Below are 19,380 nucleotides of genomic sequence, written 5' to 3' on the forward strand. Positions count from 1 at the left end.
ACATTTTTGGTTGACACATCTTTGTGAGAGGCGTTACTGGCATCTGATGGGTAGGGGCCAGGGGTGTTGGTGTTGCTAAGTATCTAATAATGCACAGAACACCCGACCATGACAAAGATTTATCTGGCTGCAAATGTCAGTAATGCAGAGATTCAGAAACCCTGTGATACAACAACCAGAAATAAAAATTAAATATCCCTGAAATTACTGCGGTACACCAACACATTTGCTTTATAAATATTGATAGTTTGGGGGATTAAAGTACAATTAACTCCTTATCCTCTGTGTTTTCTCTGCTATGTTTAATGTACTCCTTTCCTGTTTCTGATGCCGCTTCTGCCCGAATTTCATTTCCTGTGTCTACATGCTGAAGACTACTGCCCTCTGATATTCCCTCCCATTTGGCTTTTTTGTGATTCTGTAAGCTTCAGAGAAAAAAAAAATTCAGATCATGACTGAGGTTAGAGAAAATCAACAACAATTGTTGTTTAGTTCCATTCATTCCATTTGGATTATAAGCTCATCTTCAAGCAGGGAAGGGTGTTGAAGTCTCACATTTAACTGTGGCCTTGACTCTCACACAGATTCTAAGCTTAAATATTATCAAATAACTCAAGGGTCCAGTATGGTAATTCCATTCAGTTTCCAGTCTTGTAAAATAATTCAATCTTGCAGTAGAATGGTGAAAAATAGTCAAGTTAATAAATATTAATGATTAATCATATTTATACATATTTAAGCATTTTATTTAATTATTTAGTGGAAAGATAAAAAATACTAAGTTATTATACCTTTAAATCTATCAGTTCAGTCTGACAAAGTCAAATTACTTTAACAGTGTGACTATTTCCCCTGTGACTTTAAATTTTTTTTCCATTTCTTGGGGCATGAAAGTATCTCAAACCTACACCAATAGTACTGTCCATTTGATAAATACTCACAGATACTATTTGACTATGATTTGATACAGACCAAGACCTGTTTAAAGGAGAAAAAAATTCTACAACATCTTATTTTCAATACTCTGTCTTATTCCTAGGGACCTTTATATACTGTAATCAAAACAGAGTTGGCTTTAGAGCCAAAGATCTCTGTCTGAGTATGGACAAATTATTTAAGTTCTCCACTCATTAGTCTCTTCATTTGTAACACTGTTCTTATACTATTTAATTAAAACATGAAATTCAGTGAAATAATGTAGGTGACACATAGCCATGAATTTCTTATCCTTGTTCAAGCCCTGAATTAAGCCCTATCAATACTAAAGTATGGATGAATTAATGCTTTACCTTGTGTGTCAAGCCAAGATAAAGCAAATGGGTAAGCACATACTCTATCACTTTTGTGAATATCTCTGTGGTATATCCTCCTTTGGTGCCTAGCTGAAATCTCACACCAGCTGGACAAAATCTCATCTGTCTTCTGAAATCCTTAATATTAATTTTCTGAAAGGCTTCTTTTATTCCAACTAGGGCTGCCCTCAGTCCTCATTTTTTAGTCGAGTTTTATGTGAAAATGTGAATTTTCATGTTTTATCTCAATGGATAAAATGTATATGTATATGGATAAAATCATATATGTATATATTCCTATATATACCTTATATCACACACACACACACACACACACACACACACCTTAGTCGAGTTAGGCTGCTGTAACAGAATACCATACATTAGGTGGCTTATAAGCAGTAGAAATTTCTCACAGTTCTGGAGTCTGGGAAATCTAAGATTAAGGCTCTGGCAGGTTTTGTTTCTAGCGAGGTTCCTATCCTGTTCGTGGAATTATTGTCTTCTCTACCTGCCCTCACAGGGTGGAAACCCTCTGGGGTCTCTTTTATAAGGGCACTAATCCCATTCATGAGAGCTCCACCCTATTTACCTAAATCACCTCTCACAGGGCCCTCCCCCATTGTTTTTGATTTCAGGAATATTACTTATACAGTGCCTGCCCAGAATGCAGATTGGAGAATGGTAATAAATATCTTGGGAGAATTGCATGTGCCTGCCACTAGTTTTACAGTCTTTTGTTTTTCATATATATGCTAAATTTCAAATACTTAAAAGACAAATCAGTGTGTTTTAATATCCCTCTGTATGCTCAAATTCAGTGATTCACAAAAGGCAGTCTTCAAGTTAATATCATGTTGAATCCTCACATCACTTCAAGGGAATTAAAATTGAAATATAGGGTGCTTAGCTGTCTCAGTGTGCAAAGCATGCAACTTTTGATCTCGCTCATGAGTTTGAGTCCCATGTTGGGTGTAGAGATGACTTAAAAATAAATTTAAAACATTAAAATACAACAAAGGCCAGTAGTGTACAATCAATAAACCTGATGTTAATATCTCTTTAGAGTTTTGAACTGAAAAGAAACAAAATCATATGAAAAGTATCAGGCTTTAGACATTACAAAAAAACCACTTTTTTCAGTATTAAATTTATATTCAAACAATAGCTTTTGTTGCTTCATTTATAGCATGAATTCAGAGGCACCCAGGTGGTTCGGTCAGCTGAGCACATGATTCTTGATTTGGGCTCAGGTCATGATCCCAGGATCATGGGACCAAGCCCCGAGTTGGACTCCATGCTGAGCGTAGAACCTGTTTAAGATTCTCTCTCTCCCCCCCTGCCCTTCTCCCTGGCTTGTGCTCTCTCTCTATATATATATAAAAACTAAAAAAATAAATACAAATATAAAGCATTAATTCAGCCAACATAAAAGTCGTTAGCAAGTAAAAATGTCACATTTTGCTATAGTTATAGCCTGAGAAGGATACATACAGAAGGATGTCATTTGTTAAAAGGTAGCAGTCACAGGTATTCTCTCTTTACTTTCATTTTATATTACTCTGGTCAATTTCACAGCCTCAACCAGTACTGAACAGGGAAATTGGAAAACAGCAGAATCGATTTGCAGGGTGATGTCCTATTTTCGTTTATACCTTCTTCATCAGGGTTGCTATCATTCTTGTGTTGTGTGGTATTATTATCAACAGTAGCCTGGGCACAGCTGATAATTTCTGAAAGTCATTCTCTTAAAGTAGAAGCATTAAAAAAAAAAAGAGAGAAAGAAACAAAACAAGGCAACTGTGCAATTTTCTCATTTTCCAAATTTGCTGCTTTCATAATACTTCATCTTTGCTAGAGTTTTAACATAAGGACTTTTTTCTCAAACAACCATGATTATAGCAAACTTCTTTCCTTTTGGTTCCTAGATAATTAAGTATTAAAATAATAAAGCTCTAAGTGTCTCATTTGAACTAAATATAGGTCGCTCAAGTATCTGGTTTGCTTTTTCAATTTCCATCCTTACTAAATTTTACTTTAAATTATAAATATATGAGAAAATGCTTCACAGGAAAATATAGTACTTAAGGCATTAACAAAACTGGCTTACTTTTGGGGCTGCCTTTCTAGATTGGCAGTAAATTCTTATAAAATTACAAATTAGAGCTATTTGAAAACAAAGCTGTAGACTTTGGCTGTTTAGTATCAACCCTGAAACAAAATCCCCTTTGTATTCTTAAAGATCATTGAGAATGAGTAATGTGGGACTACTGGCTCAATTTTTACATCCCCCTATTTCTTCTTCTTCTTCTTCTTCTTCTTTTTAATGAATTTCTAATGATGATGAAATCTTTACTATGTAATGCCATCTGCCCAGTAGAATGGAGACTATTTACAGTGTCATATAAACGGCAACTTGCAATTATAAATGTTCACTTTTTCTCCTATTTATATTTAGATTGGCCTTTGTTCTTTGTATCCTGCCACCTAGAAATTCAGAAATTTTTGTGGGTCAAAGAATCAAAAGCTTTCTTTGAATCAATTAAACTGTATTGCCAAGTCTATTTGTTAATTAGGTGAGAATTAAATGAAAAAGAAAACTGGCCAAATTTCTTAAGGCTTAGATAGTTTATGAGGACAAAAACAAAACATAAGAAAATTAATATTTTTAGGGGCGCCTGGGTGGCTGAGTTGGTTAAATGTCTGACTCTTCATTTCTGCTCAGGTCATGAGCTCACAATTTGTGAGTCAAGCCGCGTGTGGATTCTGTGCAGACAGTGCTGAGCCTGCTTGGGGTTCTCTCTCTCCCTTTCTGCCTCTCCCCTGTTTGTGTGCAAGTGTGCACTCTCTCAAAAAATAAATAAAGATACTTCAAAAAATAATGCATTAAAAAAAGGAAATCAATATTTTAACATATTTGAAAAGGTTGCCAGATAAAATGCAGAACACCCAATTAATTTTGAATTTTCGGTAACAAATATTTTACTTATGTAGTAAATATTGCGTGTCCTCTATTTTTATTTGCTAAATCCCTAAGGATTGATGCCAGTTTTGTCTTAATACTTTCAATACGGTGAGTGAAACCTCCAGTATTTTCATAAGTCACAAAGCAACAGCACTGAGATCGTAATAAAATGGAAATGTAAAGTTCTGAGTATCAAGTTTAAATCAATTTTATCCATGCAGAGCTGTGCAGACAGGGTATACAGGGTACAATCAGGGTGTAGACATAGTGTAGACATCAATGTTTGTATATCCCAGCCCCAAGGAAATGCCAATTCTTGTTAACTTGCATGGGATTATACTATTTCGAGCTCTACATTTTTCAGCAGAGCTAGAACTGGATTGTTTTTCATCATTCTCTTTCTTTCTCAGTCACAACTTAAGTTCCAAATCCTTTATCAAGAAGCTCAACTCTCTGATCTTTTCAGTGTTAGAAAAGCTATGCACACAGAATATCTATATCTCTACTAAGAATTCCTTCCCATTCACTCATGATACTTCCTTATGTTTCAAAGGTCTACAAATAGCATTTCCAATGTGAGGTCACCTGTGCCTTACATTTGTTTTTAAAACATTAAGAATCTATCATGTGCCAGGCACCCTGTTAGACGCTAGAAACACAAGACAAGTAAATCAAAACGTGTCAACTGTAAAATTTCTGCTTTCTTTCCAAAGGCCTGTAGGCTATGGGGTAGATGGAATAGTAATTGTAATTCACATGGTACAGGTGAATAGCTAAGTGCCCCAGATTTAAAAGGTCTTATCTAAGTTCACATATTTAGTAAGGAAAGAGCCAGGGCTTCAGTAATGATCCCTGGCTCAGGCTCAGGGCACCCTCCAATATTTCTTCAAAGGAAATCTCAGACCATTCAGTATCTTAACTTCTCCATTTCCCAGGAGCAAAAAGGAAAGCATCCTGAATCCCTCTAGACTGTTCACGCCCTCTTAAAAGTGGAACAGGTGTTCTCTGGGTGTTGGAGAAAAGCAAGGCATGAGTGGGAGTTAAAGATCCTGAGCAGCCGTTGTAACCAGACCAATTAATCTGTAGAAACCAGAGCACTCGGCCAAGGCGATGCTATTTCAATTGGGTGTCACAGGTGACTCATCAGAGATGGCTTGCTTTGGGGCCTCCTGATATTTTACTTCAGGGTGGAGTGTCAGATTTCCTTCGCATTTTTGGACAACAGCCCTCTTGTCCATTTCCAAATTTTTCTGGTTTCACAGCCCTCAGGCAGAGCCCGCTCTCAGACCGGAAGCTAGTCACTGGCGAGAGGTTTAGGGAATGAAGAAAAAGGTGAAAAAAAAAAAAAAAGAGCCGGGCCTCGAGAGGGGCCTAAAATGGGGGAAATTTGCACTTCAAGAGCTTTCCTTACCCCAGCCCCTCAGAATGACAGCTCTCCTCAGCCAGAAGACTACCTCTCCCGGCAGGCTCTGCACGCCCCACAGACACAGGCTGGCGAGTTCCCAGCTCTCCACCTCCGCCAGAACCAGCCAATAGGAATCACCGGCCTGAGCCTCCGCCTACTCGGACCACGCGGGAGCGGGGGCAATAAACTACATTCCCCGAAGCGCCTTGCCGCACTTCATGGCCAATCGGAGCATGGAACTCGGAGGTGGGGCGGAGCCGGATGCATAGGCCACCCCATTGGCCAGGTGAAGCTAAGAAGAGCCGGAACCGGGAGCGAGAGAAGCGAAATGACATTTCCTCTTTAAATAGCTGGAGCCGGGCCCGTAGAGAAATGGCCCGCGTCGGCAGGTGGGTCGTGTGTGGTGGCTAGGGAGGTGTGTTAGGGGGGAGGTGGGCCAGGGTCCAGGCTTAGACTGCGAGCTGAGGAGGTGGCGACGAGGAGCCGGAGAGAAGGATGGGGAGGTGGAGAGGGATGAGGGGAGGGAGGATGGATGGCGTGGAGGGCGGTTGGGCGGTCCGGCTGGGCAGCGATGGGGAGGCCGGGTACCCGCCGCCACCCCGACGCGTTCATCAGGCGGTTGAGGGGGCACTGGCGGCCGCCATCCATCGAGCTCCCCTCGTGAGGCTGCTGCCCTCCGCTCTCGGCTGGACGTTCTGCTCTCGGCGGAGTCGCCGCAGACGCCGAGACTGTTCTGCCGGCACAGGTCCCTCGGCGAGCACGGGGCTTCGGGCTCGCCGGGCTCCGGAGGAACAGGCTGGTGCTTGAACTTGCATCGCAGCCCTCTCTCTCTCTCCCAGATCCTACCCCGCGGTCCCCTTTTGATGGTGTATGTCTCTACCATAATGTGTATTTTTTCTAGGGCGGGGGGAACGTGAACGCCGTAACTGGCTCGGAACTTCTTGTGGTTGTACGATTTTTCTCCTAGATTTAAGTAAGTCTTCCCAACACCGAATGGGATTCCATCTTCAGACAACAGCCAATGATGCCATGGACCCCTTCCATGCGTGCAGTATTCTAAGCAACTCAAAACAATGTACGATGAAGGACAGTTGACAGACATTGTAGTGGAAGTGGATCAGGGAAAAATTTTCCTGTCATAGAAACGTTCTTGCTGCAATCAGCCTTACTTCAGGTATGACGATGGTAGAAACTTCTGTCGATGTCCGCACGGAGTTCCTTTGTCCCTCAGTATTGCCCACTTGATTATAAAACGGAGGTGAGACGATGAAATGAACCCGCGAGTTTGTTTCCTTAAAATAAGTAAACAGGCCCTATTTTATTAAGCCCTTGTTTTTGACTTGATGGGTTCTTCTAGAATTCAGGTGGTTGGTTTTTAAGTGAGTGAATATATTTTTTTTGTTTTCTGGCTAAATAACTACAAAATCTAGAATTGGGCGGCCCAGCATGGCCGCCACAGGCCACATGCAGCTCTTTAAACGTCATTGTTTTAAATTAAATAAAATAAAAAATTCAGTGCCTCAGGCAAACTAACCACATTTCAAGTGCTCAGTAGCCACGTGGAGGTAGGAGCTGCCAGTTGTAAAATCCAGATAAAGTTTGGGTGGACCAGTGCTGATCTGTATTTGTTCCAAAACTCCACCATGACCACGTATTTCTCCGGTGCCTGTAACTCTTAGAATTTAAAACTTACTAGCACGTAACTTGGGAAACAAATTACCATTCGGTAGTTTGTTTTAACGCCACAGGGGTCAAAGCAATGAAATAAAACGAATGAAATACAGTTTCTGCGTTATCTTAGGCTCCAGACTCATGATCGTTTCCAAGATTTTCCAGAAGTGTTTTTAATGTGAAGTTTTCATTTTCATTGCATTCTCGTTGGGTATCAAAAAGTTACAGCAGTACAGTTTTAAAACCCTGGATTCTAACAAAGAATTTCCTACTTTAAGACAAGATCACTGATACAGTTTCCTGCTTGAGTTTAACTTCCTTGGTTTCAAGTGCTCATTTTTTTAAGCCTTTCAGTGTTCACTGATAGTGTCTGAAAGACAGTGAACTAATTTTCTCAACTACGGTCTAAAAGTGCTGTTTTTCTTTTTCAGGGTGCTTTTCAGTGTAGCGTTCCAGACCGTAGTTTCTGGTTCCTCTTTCTCAGAATACTGGGTTAAATATAGTCGCTTCATAGCCTGATGCTTATGATGTAACCATTAAGACTTGCCTAGGGATAGGTCATTGGACTGTTAAGTATTAACCATCATGAGGCAGTGAGCTGGAAAGAAAAAAGAAGAAACTGATATGCACAGAAGGTAGGAGTTGGGCCTGGTATGGAAACTGCCTGGGGAGATTTGCTTGTCCGGACTCTCCGTTAGACATGATTAGTTCATCCATGGATTTAAGTATATGTCCCGGTTACTACTGATCAAATTCTGGGCTAAGCTTACTTTACCTACATTGTTTTTTTATGTCTTTACAGTCCCGTCTCTGTACAGTTATTTCCATTTTAAATGTGAAAAACTGAGATTCAGGGAGGTTAAATGAACTGCCTAAGTCATCTAGCTACTAAGTGGCAGAGGCTGGATTTGATTCTAGAGCCAAGCTTCTTAGTCACTATCATGACTTTTAACAAACAGGAGTGGGTCCTCTTTGAAGTTGCCTTTCAGAAATTTCTATTGTATGTTAAATTTGAATAGTTAAAAAAAAATTGAAACTTGAAAGTGAAAATGTCTATATTTGATACTGAAATTTTATACTCTGGCTTGTATCATTTAAATTTTATACTTAATTAAAATTAGTTCTGAAGACTTGGACTAATCACCTTAAAAGAAATATGCTATAGTAGATTTTCTTAATTATAAGAAATTAAGGAAATGCTTGGAAAAGTTTCTAAGCATAAGAGAGGTGAATTCAGATGAAGGTATTTGGCTAGAAAACTCAAGGATTAGGTTCTTATCTCTTGCAAGAGCTATTTGTACAGAAATTTCTTGGCACTGGTGCTGCTCCTTATGTGAAATCGAGGAAGACATACTTAATAGTTTCTAAGTCTTGCATCACTGGTGGAAAAATAAGAATAGCTTGAAATCTGGCATGGTTGTGTCACGATCCCAGTGACCTGTCAGAATTAAAATTTGCATGATCATTAGAAACTTTCTGCTGCTCAGGATTTTGTGTGAGGAAATGCTCCATCTTTATGTGGCATTTCCAGAAAGAACCTAGTAGAACAGAGAACCCATCAGGTATCACACTGCTCCTGTGTGTGAGGCCAGCCTATTCAAGTCAGCAGAGTTCCCATGATAAAGGGGTATGTGGTAATGTTCTCCTTTGGGAGTTAATCTTTGCCTAATGAAAGGCTTTATTTTTCTTTTTAATTGGGAGCTGTATAGCTGGGTGTTTCAGCACCTGAACTGGAAAACCAGCTCCTACACTGGGACATCTAGTTTTCACTCATGAAAAAAAGCCCATTTGATCTTAAACTTAAGATTTACATTGTAGAAGCCAAAATAGGACTCAGAGGTGGTGAACCCAGGCAGCAAGCTGGGTCCTTGTACCCAGGTATATACCCAGGGTTTCTCATTGTATCTTAAAATTAACTAGTTAAGGATATTTTTTTTTACAACCTAGCATTGTAAAACGAGAAGGGCCTAGAACTGTATCAACAACTTTATCACAAATGTTAGGTTGATTTCTTCGATAGACATCTATTAAGCACCCAAGGGCAAACAGCCCTTTTCTTAAAATCTTTTTCGGGGCGCCTGGGTGGCGCAGTCGGTTAAGCGTCCGACTTCAGCCAGGTCACGATCTCACGGTCCGTGAGTTCGAGCCCCGCATCGGGCTCTGGGCTGATGGCTCAGAGCCTGGAGCCTGCTTCCGATTCTATGTCTCCCTCTCTCTCTGCCCCTCCCCCGTTCATGCTCTGTCTCTCTCTGTCCCAAAAATAAATAAACGTTGAAAAAAAAAATTAAAAAAAAAAAAATCTTTTTCAAAGAACCTTGATTTGATTTTTGTATTTAATTTTAACAGCAGTCCAGGAAGAAGCCTTAAAGGAGGGGAAAAAAAAGGCAAATGATGTGTATATACGACTAATAACACTTAAATACAGAGTCAGACTTTTGGCTACTTAATATTTTGGCCAAGAAGAGCCCACAAATGCAGATATTTACAATAAATAAATAAATAAATAAATAGGGAAGTAAGTAAATAAGAAAGTCTGCTTTCAAAGGCAAAAGCTTGGGATTTTCAAAACCGTCATCTCCAAAGAATTAATTCTTAAACTCTCTTTAGAAGTACGTATCATGGGGCACTGGGTGACTCAGTCGGTTAAGCGTCCGACTTCGGCTCAGGTCATGATTTCACAGTCCATGAGTTCGAGCCCTGTGTCAGGCTCTGTGCTGACAGCTCAGAGCCTGGAGCCTGTTTCAGATTCTGTATCTCCCTCTCTCTCTGCCCCTCCCCTGCTCATGCTCTGTCTCTCTCTGTCTCAAAAATAAATAAACGTTAAAAAAAAAAGTACACATTATATTGAGCCTACTATAATCTATTTATATTCAGATATACCTGGGTAAAATATGGTACCTTTGAGAAAACTGAGTATATTTCTTTAAGCAAAGGTTTTCACACTGTCGAAGGAAAAGTGAAGTGATGTTCTTTATATTCCTTATAATGATGAAGGAAGCATTCAAAAGATAAAGGGAATAGGTAGAGATTATGAACTTCTGAAGAACATCCTGTTTTTCTGAGATGAAATTTTTAAAGATCTATTTTGGGGACAAGTTGCCTTGTACATTTCCATTGAGACATGAAAAGTTTAATCAGTCTATATATGCCAGTGTCTTACATTGACACCCTCCATGCATTCTTAAATTTTCTTACTGGTCTGGTGAGTTAAGATCTCAAGTCCTTAAGGCAACTGATAAGAAGGTTGGATAGGGACTCCAAGGAAAGTAAGGTGTCCTGGAATATTTCATGGCATCTTTCGGTGTGCTTTATTTAGGTATATTCTTTTTCTCAGAGTTGGCATAAAGGGGACTGGCCCTCAGAGTAGGATTTTCGAGATTAAGCAGGCTAAATCCTTATGCTAGATGATCAACTTTTACCCCCATTCGGAATATCAGGAAACACATTAGGAAATTTTTTTCCGTTACAAAGGTTATCTCTGTGGTAACTGTATACCTCCAAAAATTTGCCAGCATAATTTTTTTTTTCCAACGTTTATTTATTTATTTTTTTGGGACAGAGAGAGACAGAGCATGAACGGGGGAGGGGCAGAGAGAGAGGGAGACACAGAATCAGAAACAGGCTCCAGGCTCTGAGCCATCAGCCCAGAGCCTGAGGCGGGGCTCGAACTCCCGGACCGCGAGATCGTGACCTGGCTGAAGTCGGACGCCTAACCGACTGCGCCACCCAGGCGCCCCTGCCACCATAATTTTTTATATGGAGTGCAGATATACTATTAACCACTCTTTCCTTCCTAGATCCATGTTCACTAGCGGCCTTACAGAAAGTACTCAAAAAGAAGTTCGAATAGTTGGTGTTGAAGCTGAATCCATGGATTTAGTGTTGAACTATGCCTACACCTCCAGAGTTGTTCTGACAGAGGCCAATGTTCAAGCCTTGTTCACTGCAGCTAGCATCTTCCAGATTCCTTCCATCCAAGACCAATGTGCTAAGTATATGATCAGTCATTTGGACCCGCAGAATTCTATTGGGGTCTTCATCTTTGCTGATCATTATGGTCATCAGGAACTCGGAGATCGATCAAAAGAATACATTCGTAAGAAGTTTCTGTGTGTCACCAAAGAACAAGAGTTTCTCCAGCTGACGAAAGACCAACTGATAAGTATATTAGACAGTGATGATTTAAACGTAGACCGAGAAGAGCATGTTTATGAAAGCATCGTAAGGTGGTTTGAACATGAACAGGATGAAAGAGAAGGGCACCTTCCAGAAATTTTTGCCAAATGCATACGTTTTCCTCTGATGGAGGATGCCTTTATAGAGAAAATTCCACCTCAGTTTGCACAGGCTATAGCCAAAAGCTATGTAGAAAAGGGCCCATCCAGTACCAATGGCTGCACACAGAGACTTGGAATGACTGCCTCCGAAATGATCATATGTTTTGATGCTGCCCACAAACACTCAGGAAAGAAGCAAACAGTGCCTTGTCTAGATACAGTCACAGGAAGAGTGTTTAAACTATGCAAACCACCAAATGATCTAAGAGAAGTGGGGATTCTCGTATCACCAGACAATGACATTTACATTGCAGGAGGGTACAGGCCGAGCAGCAGCGAGGTCTCCATCGACCATAAGGCAGAAAATGATTTCTGGATGTATGACCATTCCACCAACAGGTGGCTCTCCAAGCCCCCCCTGCTGCGAGCGAGAATAGGCTGCAAACTGGTGTATTGCTGTGGTAAGATGTATGCGATTGGAGGTCGTGTTTACGAAGGTGATGGGAGAAACTCACTAAAATCCGTGGAGTGCTACGATAGCAGAGAGAATTGTTGGACCAGCGTTTGTGCGATGCCTGTTGCCATGGAGTTTCATAATGCTGTGGAGTACAAAGAGAAGATCTATGTCTTACAGGGTAGGTGCCTGAGTGGTTTATTCTCCATGAGAGGGTAGCAGAATAACCTACTTCTATTAAAACAGGTGCTTGTTCTTGTTCACTGGGGACTTCCTCTGGCTTTCTTACCATAATCTGTTGGTGGGAACAGTCTATTCTAGAAAGGATGTTTAAAGACCATCAGCTTGTGAATCCACAAAGGCAGGCATCTTTAAATGAGCCTGTAAGTTTTTATGTTCTTACTGTGTTTTGACATCACGTAGAATAAGTATTTTTCAAAACATAATCTGATAAGGGGCGCCTGGGTGGCGCAGTCGGTTAAGCGTCCGACTTCAGCCAGGTCACGATCTCGCGGTCCGTGAGTTCGAGCCCCGCGTCAGGCTCTGGGTTGATGGCTCAGAGCCTGGAGCCTGTTTCTGATTCTGTGTCTCCCTCTCTCTCTGCCCCTCCCCCGTTCATGCTCTGTCTCTCTCTGTCCCAAAAATAAATAAACGCTGAAAAAAAAAAATTTTTCAAAAAACATAATCTGATAAGTATTAGTTTGGCCTTCTGGGGAAAACTATTTCAGAGCCGTTTTTAAGACTTTAAGAGAGCAAGTCTGATACATGTCTTTTTACTCTTCCATAATACATAATCAAGAGATGTAGCAACTACTTTTTATGGAACTTAGTGGATTAGTTTGAAAGAGAAAAAAGAACAAAGAACTTTGTGATCAACCTTAGGATTGCCAAGGTCATGAAACGGAATTATAAAGAGTTTGAAATTGCAGTCTTTAGATTTTAATTTCACCGCAGTGTGTGATACCTTTCAAAATAAGTTTTTAGGCTTTTTCACTGAAAAACTTGGGATGCCACTTTTTCTTGCGTTTGCTATTACGGATGAAGAGGGACTATCAAATCTACTTAGCTTTAACCATTTTTTTTTGTTTGAACTACTGAAGGCTAGGACTCTGGTAAAGATGATGTAGCAGCAGTAGTAGAAAGAATGACCAAGCGAGTAGAAATAAGATAATTTATCGAAGGTTCTAATTGGTGATAAATAATGTTTTCCCTGTGTTTGGTTTTGTAGACATTTTAGTCGCTTGGATGTTGAATGCGATGATGATACAACCAACATCTTTATTCCTCTTCCTGTGTTTCTTAATTGCTTATACATGTTTTCCTCACACTATTACTTTAATAAAATAAGAAAAAAGGGATGATTCTGTATAGATACATAAGATTTTTTTCGCTGTTACACCATTAAAAAAATATATTCTTTGCTTGTCATCTTTATTTGACACAAAATGCCTGAACCCATTTGTTTAAACTTCAATATCATTTTAATTCTCCAAAAGGAGTATTAACTAACTAGTATCTTATTTTAGTTAAATAGGAACATGGGCATGGATAGGTTTATTGGTCTTGCTGAATAATGGAATATAAGAATGGATACATAATCTGTCCAGTATGGTTGCATAGGTTATATCCTCCAATATGATGATTTCTCTACATATATTTTGGTCTTGCTGGCTAACCAGTTAGTTGGTAGAGATATAATTAATTAAGAGATTCCCAGTTGTGAGGTAAAGGTTATGTATTAATGTAAATACTAAAGCAAAGTAACAATGAATTAATAGCATTTTCAGGGCTGGAATGAACATTGTTTAAGCTGAGATTATGTTTTATGTAAGAGGAATCTGAGACTCTAAAAGTTTTCTTAATTGCCTTTCACTGGTTAAGCTTTTAAAGAGGACTTTAGATTTTAAAAATTTACTTTGTTTGTCATCTTTCCTTTTTATAAGAAATTTGTAGGGGGTGTCTGGGTGGCTCAGTAGTTAGGCATCTGACTCTGATTTTGGCTCAGGTCACAATCTCACGGTTCATGAGTTTGAGCCCTGCATCAGGCTTTTGCTGACAGCCCGGAGCCTCCTTGGGATTCTATCTCTCCCTCTCTCTCTGGCCCTCCCCTTCTCATGCTGTCTCTCTCTCTAAAAAAAAAAAAAAAAAAAAAAAACAAAAATTGGAGAGAGGTAGTACACATTAGTTTTAATTTATTTTTCTTTTTTTAAACATGTTTATTTATTTTTGAGAGAGAGAGTATGAGCAAGGGTGGGGCAGAGAGAGGATCTGAAGGGGCTCTGGGCTGAGAGGGAGATCATGAGGTCATGACCTGAGCCAAAGTCAGAGGCTTTACTGACTGAGCCACCCAGGCGCCCCAGAAAGTTTTCATTTCTATTGTCTTTATTAAGAATCCTGTTAAGGGCCGCCTGGGTGGCTCATTCGGTTAAGTGTCCGACTTCGGCTCAGGTCACGATCTCCGGGTCCGTGGGTTCGAGCCCCGCGTCGGGCTGTGTGCTGACAGCTCAGAGGCTGGAGCCTGTTTGGGATTTTGTGTCTCCCTCTCTCTCTGACCCTCCCCCGTTCATGCTCTGTCTCTCTCTGTCTCAAAAATAAATAAACATGAAAAAAAGAAAAAAAATTAAAAAAGAATTCTGTTAAAAGTCAGTGAGGGTAGGTGATGTGCAACCAAAAGGTGGTAGTTTAAGAAGCTCCTCTAAGAAAAATGGAAATTATAGTGTCACTACTACTGAGTAGTCCGTTAAATCTGTAGATAAGAGTAAATCTAGTTCAGTTTTCAAGGGGAAGCTCAATTTAGAAGTAGGTATTTCTAATCTAAACAAAGCCTCTTTATATAAATAAAGTTGACATAAATAGTCAGAAGCTTACGCTGTACTATGTGTGGCTATTGGAGTATCATATAATCTGTTCATAAAGGGTCCAGATTTTTAAATCAAGGATTTTATACAAATGTTATATATAGTTAGCCAAACTCTTGTAAATCTTCGCTAGTTAAATTCATGCGGAGATTTTTATATTGGCAGTCTGTCTCCGCACACCCTTTTGTCATCAAAATAGAATTAAAAGTGACCCAAATTCAGCTCCATGAAATGTATGTTTTCTATCCTGTTAAAGCCATGTTTTTTTCTCTTAAGTATTTGTCTTTGCATTACGGCAGTGCTAAAGTAAACATATCCGTGGCCTGCAGACACACATCTGAACAATTCCGTGTGCTGCCTTCTAATTAAATAATTAGCACATAAATTTATAGTGGTTTGTTCATGATGAAGCTGTATACATACTCTGATCGTACTGGCTAACCATTAGTAATTATGCTTTTTTAGAGCTGGCTTAAAATAAATTTTCTGAAATATACCATTGGGTAGAATAAATGGAGCCAAGCTCTCAATTCTTATTCTGTCTTCAAGTCAAAGTAACTCCTTCTCCCTCCCTATTTCGAACCCCTCCCCAATTCAGGTTGACTATAATATTACATGTTATGTTCTGCCATGGAATGAAGACATTTTAAACTATTTTATACTATATAATGTATCTCTGGAAATTATACAAGAAATCTTTTAGAAAGTGAAATATTTAGAAAATTAGGCTCTTCAACATACAACCAAAAAGACACATGTAAATATATATATATATATATATATATATATTCTTGTTTTTCTTTCTGTTTTTTTAGGAGAATTTTTCCTCTTCTATGAGCCTCAAAAAGACTACTGGGGTTTTTTAACCCCCATGACTGTGCCTAGAATCCAGGGCTTAGCAGCTGTATACAAGGACTCTATCTACTACATAGCTGGAACCTGTGGAAATCATCAACGTATGTTCACTGTAGAAGCCTATGATATTGAGCTCAATAAATGGACTCGGAAGAAGGACTTTCCATGTGATGAGTCCATAAATCCGTACCTTAAACTGGTACTTTTCCAGAATAAACTCCATTTATTTGTTCGAGCTACCCAAGTGACCGTTGAAGAACATGTCTTCAGAACCAGCAGGAAAAATTCCCTTTACCAATATGATGACGTCACTGACCAGTGGATGAAAGTGTACGAGACCCCAGATCGGCTCTGGGACCTTGGCCGGCATTTTGAATGTGCTGTTGCTAAACTCTATCCTCAGTGTCTTCAGAAAGTACTTTAATGAGTAGCAGGCCTTAGTGAGCTCACTGGCATCTTGGGCTTGGGGAAACAATGATACAAGAAGTGCTGTCAGTATTTAAGAAGCTGAGAGAGTTTATATATGGCAATGGGTGCTCTTAAAGATTATGGTGTAGGAGGGATTTCTTTTCATCCTTGTGATGTTTTCATTTCATTAAGCAAAAGGTAACAAAGTGCAATTATCAGCAATTTTTTTTTTCTGGTATAAAAGTAATCCTTTTCATTCTAGAATTTTGTGATAATTCGTCACTGAGATACCAGATGAATCAACAACTATGCACTCTTTTAAGAGCAGTTAGGGTATTATTGGTCAGAGACATCCAAACTAGTTTGATGTGACTTTTTATTTTAAATACGGGTAAAAATTTGAGGCAATATCACTAGGACTTTAGCTGTGACCTCTCCAACACAGAGAAGCACTAACTTAGACCCTCATTCTTAGTATGTATATATATATATATGTATATACATACACACACACACATTTGTGTACTGTTTTCAAGTGTACTGAGATTTAAATATGTTATTAGAGTAGGCTGAAGGAAAACAAATACGTCTTAGAGCTTTTTGTCTGATTGTTTCCTATTTCCCACGGAAGTTTAAGTTAAGCTAAGTTTTTAGTAGTTTTTTTGTTGATAACTTTTTCGTGTGCTCACACTGTCTCATTATTTACAAATCCCGAAAAGGGCTTAAATTCACAGGTGGCTGGTGCTGGTGTAAGTGAATTCATGTGTATACCTAGATAGGTTTAAATTGTCTGAGCCTATGCTTACCTTTCAAATTGGCCTGTTAGTTTTGTGGCATCGTACTTTACCTGTTGAACTCTTGTGATTTCACAGGATTCTCTGCCTACATGACAGTAAGATATCTAACTGGACTCAGAATAGTGAGAACATTACTCTCAGTTTGCACTAACACGGGCCATTCTGTTGCCTGACCTTTTCCATCCTCCACTTGTCCCTTCATTATCGGTACAGTGAAAGTTAACTTATTTCTCTTCTGCACAGAGCATAATGTGAAGTTTTACACCTGCTTTTACATTTTTGTTTTCCAGAAACATGGAACTCCTTCGGTGGTCTAATTTAATGGCTTTTAAGTTACATATGACCATTAAAACCTCACTTTTTTTTTTTCATTTTTGCACTTAATAGTAATGTATATTTTTACATTGCAAACCTTGTTCTAGCTGAAGGTGACTGAGAAGGAAAAGGGTGACTGAGTAGAACCATAGCATTATAGGTACTAAATCTCTTTTCATATTGAACGGATGAATTTCTAACAGTCAGTTAGTTATTAACATAAAGGACAAACCAACTCATTGGTCATACCTAAGGTGGATATTTGGATCAGTGACTTGTTTTTTACTATGCCTAGAATAATTGATAAAAAGTAGATGGATAGCCCGGAGTCTGTCCTCAAGTAGAATATTTTGATTCTCTTAAGGAAAACAAACTGGCATGGTTTGTATTAGAAACTCTTGCACAAATTGTCATGTGATACTGTGAAACAAATTTGAAACATTGCCTCTTTGCCTCACATACCTCGTTTTTCAGAAACTTTCCAAACGGCTTGTCCTTGACCTCTGCAAGTAAGGAACGTTTTCTGAAGCAGAATTTAAAGTGGACAGCATTTATAGAATTAACATTTTAAAATCAAGTCTTGGGGAAGTTGGATATGTGGTTTCTTATTGGCCTTGATAGTATGTCTATAATCTCTTTATAAACTTTGTCAACCACTTGTTTTTTTCTCTCTCTAGTTTTTCTTCTGTTTTCCTTTATCTTCATGCTGTTTGGGGGCTTTTGCTGTGAGTGTTTTGAAGCATCTTTACAGTGTTGCATCGCAGACGGGAGGACAAAACGAAAATCCCTAACTTTTGCAAGAGATGTTCATGTAATTTATTTTTGGAAGCTTTGTTGAATACCTTAAGATTTCCTGCCGCTTCTTGACAATCTTCTGTATTTATTTAGAACAATGTGTTACTTGAAAACATGACATAGAACAGTGAGTTAGCAATTTACACGTGCTGTGTGACATATAGGGGTACAATATACTGTGGTCAATTCTGCAGTAGGTTTATTCCGTTCATCTGCACAACAGTCGATCCTTTGCTATAACAATTTATATCGGGGGTGTGATCTAAGTATAGTGTGTCAAAGCCAAGGCTTAGAATTTGCTACAGGAGTAGAATATATATTGAATTTTGTACGAAGAACTATTTGTTTAAATTATATAACTGGGATATTTTGCCACTTTTAAAATGATTTCAGAAGAGGTCCTAGAAAACTAAGATTAGTAATTTGTGTGGGTATGTGTTTAGATATTTAAGGTACATTTGCATAGGATGATGAGAATAAAAGTAAAAGGCACAATGGGGACTACAGAATTAAAATCTAGGCTAACATATGCCAGTCCCACTTGAACTTCGTTTTTGCATTTGAAGAATGTATGTAGCACTTTCCTCTGTATTTTTTACACATTGGAAACTGGACTTGGTGTAACTGTGTTATAGGAAAGTAGGAACCGTATTCTTTATTTTCCATCTTTGTTTTCTGTTATCCTGCAAAGATGATGCTTAAGCATCAGGCTGATTTCATGGGTGCATGAAGAAAAGAGGGTGTGCTCTGCAAGGAATCAGATTCCCGACGTGAAGCAATTTAAAATGGCATTCAATGTTCAGTGCTCAGGTATGTAGTTAAGTACTGTAGTCCTTTGGGGGCAAATGTGTAGATATTTTTAAACATTTTGCCATAATTGCACAATTTTTTGCATTTTTACCTGATGGCATTGTTTCTTATAATAAAACCTTTTCTGATTAAAAACTACCATTGTTGTAACTGGACCTCTGACTAGGGAGTTGTACAGAATTAAAATTTGGTGAAAAACATGAAATACCTTCTGTCGTAGTAGAATGGAATAAGATTTTAATCTCTCAAATATTTGGCCTCTGAGACAAAATGAACTAGTTCATATCACCTTATATAATGCTCTTTAAACTCCAAAGCAAGCTTGCTTATGTCATTAATACCTTGGATGCGTTTGTTCTGGCCTGAACTTTTGTTATTCCACTCCTCTGTCACACACCTCACATCCAATCCATCAGAAAATTCTGTCGCCTCTTCCTTCAAAATATACCTACACTCTGGGGCGCCTGGGTGGCTCAGC

The 19,380-nt window shown here is 39.0% G+C and overlaps 1 protein-coding gene across 1 annotated transcript; it reads left to right on the forward strand.

Moving 5' to 3' along the window:
- The first annotated feature begins 6,568 nt into the window (after positions 1-6,568).
- On the forward strand, positions 6,569-19,040 carry KBTBD8 (kelch repeat and BTB domain containing 8). Its single transcript, XM_030307195.1, is given in 6 exon segments — positions 6,569-6,716; positions 6,719-6,788; positions 6,790-6,821; positions 6,824-6,836; positions 11,131-12,245; positions 15,738-19,040. Coding segments are annotated over 6 exon segments (1,755 nt in total). The 5' UTR covers positions 6,569-6,655; the 3' UTR covers positions 16,202-19,040.
- The last annotated feature ends 340 nt before the right edge of the window (positions 19,041-19,380 follow it).

This window comes from Lynx canadensis, chromosome A2, assembly GCF_007474595.2.
Source record: "Lynx canadensis isolate LIC74 chromosome A2, mLynCan4.pri.v2, whole genome shotgun sequence".
In the NCBI taxonomy this organism is placed as follows: domain Eukaryota; kingdom Metazoa; phylum Chordata; class Mammalia; order Carnivora; family Felidae; genus Lynx; species Lynx canadensis.